Source organism: Fukomys damarensis, unplaced genomic scaffold, assembly GCF_012274545.1.
Source record: "Fukomys damarensis isolate Sample0158 unplaced genomic scaffold, DMR_v1.0_HiC HiC_scaffold_5, whole genome shotgun sequence".
Classification (NCBI taxonomy): Eukaryota; Metazoa; Chordata; class Mammalia; order Rodentia; family Bathyergidae; genus Fukomys; species Fukomys damarensis.
In genome coordinates, this window is record NW_022900917.1 from 66,486,534 (window position 1) to 66,490,655 (window position 4,122).

A 4,122-nucleotide genomic window follows, 5' to 3' on the forward strand; every position below is an offset into this window, starting at 1 on the left:
CTTCTCCTATATTCTACTTCTGCCCTTGTTTTCCTCAACACAAACCCAACTGTGGTTCCTGCCTGAGTGGGCTTTACCTACCCAGTAGGCCCATTGGGCCTTGGCTGTCTCTCCTACAGTTGGGCCTTTGCTCCAAATCCTGTGACACCACACACCACACACGCCACACACACGCCACACACACACACACACACACACACACACACACACACACTGCCTCGCCTTTCTCTAAGCTAAAACTTTGTCCTGGAACTTTTTCTGGCAAACACTGCCCTTCCACAGCTTACTGGGAAATGATTCCTGGGCTCCTCCTCCGACCTTCACTTATGTTCTCTTTAGCCTTGTAGATAGTGTTTTCCTCTTTAGAGAACCCAGAGAGGTCTGTGAGATAGGCCTAAGTTGGCTCCTTCTCCTGAAAAGCACATTTATAGCACTTGCAGGCAGGTGCCCTGGAGGAGGAACTGGACCTGCTTAAGTCACTGCAGAGGGGAGGAAGCCCTGCCAGAGGGGCTGTGAACAGTGACAGCGCTGCAAGATGGAGCCTCATGGCTCAGGCTGTGCAAGATCAGGGCTGGGCTGACAGCAGAGCAGCCAGAGCAGCAGTGGGCAGAAGGCAGGGTCTATGTGCCAGACTAAAAAATGCAGACTTTATCCTGAGGACACCTGGAAGAGAGTGCTGGAAGGCACAAGGAGGCCTGAACAAGGAAGGGGAGAGAGGATGAAAGAGAAGTGGGGCAAGGTGGAGGAGGGGAACTGTTGCTTCCTGTCTGGGGAGATAATGCAGGAAACAGCAGGTTTTGGAGAGGCCGAGGTACCTGTGGATACTGGGTGGCTTGTAGTATGGGGGTCCTATTGTGGACTTGAGGCACTGATGCCAATTAAGCAAGTGCACTAAGAGGCAGACAGGGAGAAGGAGCAGCCCTGGGAGAAGGAGCAGTCCATGCTAAGCTGGACACAGAGTCCCAGAAGGAAGACCAGAGTGGAACCTGGATGGAGGTAGGGGAATGCATAGATAGAGCAGGGCTCCAGGCATCAACGGACCGTTTGTGGGAAAATTGGGATTCAGTCAGCTGCTTAGAGCCCAGGGGGCTGTGTGGGTGAGGACTACAGAGTGATGTGTTTAGACCAAAGAGGAGTGCAGAATAGGCTAGGTTGAGGGTTTACAAAAGGACCAGGACTTCTGTCCATCACCAGCAATCTCAGGACACCACTTAAAATGGGGCTGGCAAGAAAGAAGGCAGAGACACAGATACAGGATCAGCTATTGTACTGCCATTCACCTCCACATTTGTGCTTGCCCAGTGCCCTTCATTAGCCAGGGGTATTACCTGTAGCTCCTCTCTACCTCATGGAATAAGTGGCAGTGACTGGAGAGATGAGAAGAAGCAGAGAGCAAAAGGTTCCGTTTATTGGAATTTTAGTGACAGCAGAACGAGCAGAAGGCTTCCTCCTCCCCTGAAACATGCCATCCTCTCTGCTCAGGGCTCAGTACAGGAGACCCCCACTTCACGTGTTCCCAGAAGACAGTGCTGAGGGGTGGGGAGGGAAAGGGGAAACTCTATGCCAGGCTGGGGAGCTGGGACAGGAGGAAGACGTGCACCCTCACCTCTTGACTCGATCCCTCTCCCTGGGGCCTGGCATTGCCCCAGACCCTAGGATAGGTTGGCAAAAGGGCTCATGCAAAAATGACTGGACAGGAGGTGGCACAGAAATGTGGCCCCATTGCCCCTTGGCAAGATGAGAGGGCTAGAAGGGGCCATGCTGTGGCCACAGCAGGTCCAAAAACAAATATCTGCTGTGTACATATAGGAAGGTTAGAGAGGGGCTCGCTCTGCCCCAGGCCATGCCTGGGAACCAGAGAGAGAGAAATATGGTTGGCGTTGTCATGCCAGGGAAGGATCCTGGCTAGCCATGCCTCCTGAGCAGGGAACTGAGGGCCCAGGCTACTCCTTGGCACGGCCAATGATGGTGAGGATGTAGAGGAAAATGTTGATGATGTCTGTATACAGGTTCAGAGCTGCAAACACATACTCTTCTGGACTCAGGGACAACTGCTTGTTCCCCAGCAGCAGCTGAGTGTCCACTGCCAGGAACTGAGGATGACAATGGCAGTGTTGAGAGATAGCCTTGCCACTTGTCCTCCCACTCAAGGCTCCCACCCTGTTACTCACACAAGTAAAGAGCAGGGCACCCAGCGAGGCATATACAATCTCCAGGATGCGGTTTCGGATGAAGATGCACAGGAAGGCAAAGATGAAGAGCACCACAATACTAACCAGGAGCACGCCCATGCATGAGGTGAAGTCATAGCGGGTCTAGAAGAATGCAAGAGGGACAGGAGGCTTCAGGTGCCAGGCCCAGGAAGGGCCCTGGGCCATAGCACCACAGGCCTGCCCTGGGGGACCTCTCACCTGCATGGAGAAGATGACCACAGTGAAGCAGACAGCTGTGGTGATCCCCACAGCCATGATGACCGCCTCAGTGTTGTAGAAGCTGGCGATCATGCCCACCATGTAGGACAGGCTGACAGTTAGGATTGACTACGGGAGGAGGAGAGGAGGTTACACCCTGCCATGGGTATGTGGGCTCCCAGCCCTAACCCATGTTCCCACCCTCCATTGCTCCACTGTCTGGGAGGCTTGGGCTTAGGTTTGGGGGTTACCAGTGCCACAAGATTCCAAGGGTGCTTTCGCCGGAAGTCCCCACAACAGCTGAGGACAATGAGGGAGATGAAGAAGATGGCATAGGAGACATAGTAGGTCCAGACATTCTTTCGGACAAAGCCCTTCACCTCCCCGACAAAAGTGAACACGGCTACCGTGGACAGGGTCACCGACAGCTGAAGGGTCAGCACCAGGAACACCTGGGGAGAGAGGGGAGTCAGGGCCCTGCCCCCAGCCACCCCTCAAGGGCCCCCCAGGCCACAGTCAGGTCCTACCTTTCGGATGAAGGCCTGTCGGATGCTCTTGTCATCCCAGTTGGTAGCAGGGAAGTCCTGGTTGTCATAGTAGGATGGGGGCCCCTCTTCATGATAGTTCCCACACTGGGGTGCTAGGGAGCAAGGGACTGGATCAGCTGTACTGGAGGGAAGCAGAGCCCTGCCCACCACACCTGGATAACCACCACTACTCACAGTCAGGATCCTGTGCTGGGAAAGGCTGTGGTTGTCCATACGGGTTTGGGGGAAAGGGGCTCTGTGGATATGGGCCCTGTGGGTATCCTCCTTCAGGGTAGGGGCCCTGAGGGTAGCCCCCTTGGGGGTATGGGCCCTGAGGGTAGCCCCCTTGGGGGTAGGGGCTGGGGCCATGGGGATACCCTGGCTGGCCATAGGGGGAGGGCTGGAAAGGGGGCTGAGGGTAAGGGGCCCCAGGGTAGGGAGGCTGAACATAGGGGGGCATGGGAGGCTGGGGCCCTCCAGGATATCCAGGGTTGGGGGGAGGATAGTTGTCCCCAGACACCAAGAAACTCTTTTCATGGGACATGGCCTTGGGTTCTGCCGGCTGCCCCTAGAGGAGAGAGAGAATAGCCTTGTGTCACTGTGCCCTGAATCAGGTTTGTGGCAGCTCTGCTCCCTGCCCACAAACCAGGAGGAAGGAGTAGGGACCATGACCTTTGCACCAAGGTATGGGGAGCCTCGGAGCAATGGGGCCAGGGGAAGCAAGTGGGAAGGACGGGACTCTAGGCCGACACAGGAGATGGGGGAGGGGAGGAGAGGGGAAGGACAGCTGTCAGCCTCGAAATTTGGGGCTTTGGCAGAGCTTTCTCGCCGCCATCAGCGTTTCAGGGACAGAGCTCGGCCGGGCGGGTACAGGGGGCGCGGCTGGGGACGCGTGGGGGGTGTGCCCGGGTCCTCCCCTTCCCATCCCGCCCCTTAAGCAGCTTAAAGAGAACAGAGGTTATGGCTAATTCTATCCCAGGAAATCCCCAGGCCATCTGTGACCAATGGAGCCCTGACCCCCCTCCCAAACACAGGGCCCGGCAGTCCCTCGCTCCCGGCGCGGGAGAAGGCCTGGATTGGCTGCCCGGGTGTCTGCCAGTGGGGTACGCCAGCGACAGCGGGGTGCGGGGGTGTATGGGGGATGGAAGGGACCAGAGGGCGTATGGGGGGAACAAAGCAGGGGT

At 56.6% G+C, this 4,122-nt stretch overlaps 1 protein-coding gene across 1 annotated transcript; it reads right to left on the reverse strand.

The window, feature by feature from the left end:
• Positions 1 to 1,386: 1,386 nt before the first annotated feature.
• Grina (glutamate ionotropic receptor NMDA type subunit associated protein 1) lies at positions 1,387 to 3,530 on the reverse strand. The gene is made up of 6 exons (XM_010630563.3): positions 3,134 to 3,530; positions 2,939 to 3,051; positions 2,663 to 2,863; positions 2,412 to 2,540; positions 2,172 to 2,315; positions 1,387 to 2,093 (listed from the first exon to the last, which is right to left on the reverse strand). The coding sequence occupies exons 1-6, from the start codon at positions 3,480 to 3,482 to the stop codon at positions 1,944 to 1,946; spliced, it is 1,086 nt and encodes a 361-aa protein (XP_010628865.1). The 5' UTR covers positions 3,483 to 3,530; the 3' UTR covers positions 1,387 to 1,943.
• Between the last annotated feature and the right edge of the window lie 592 nt (positions 3,531 to 4,122).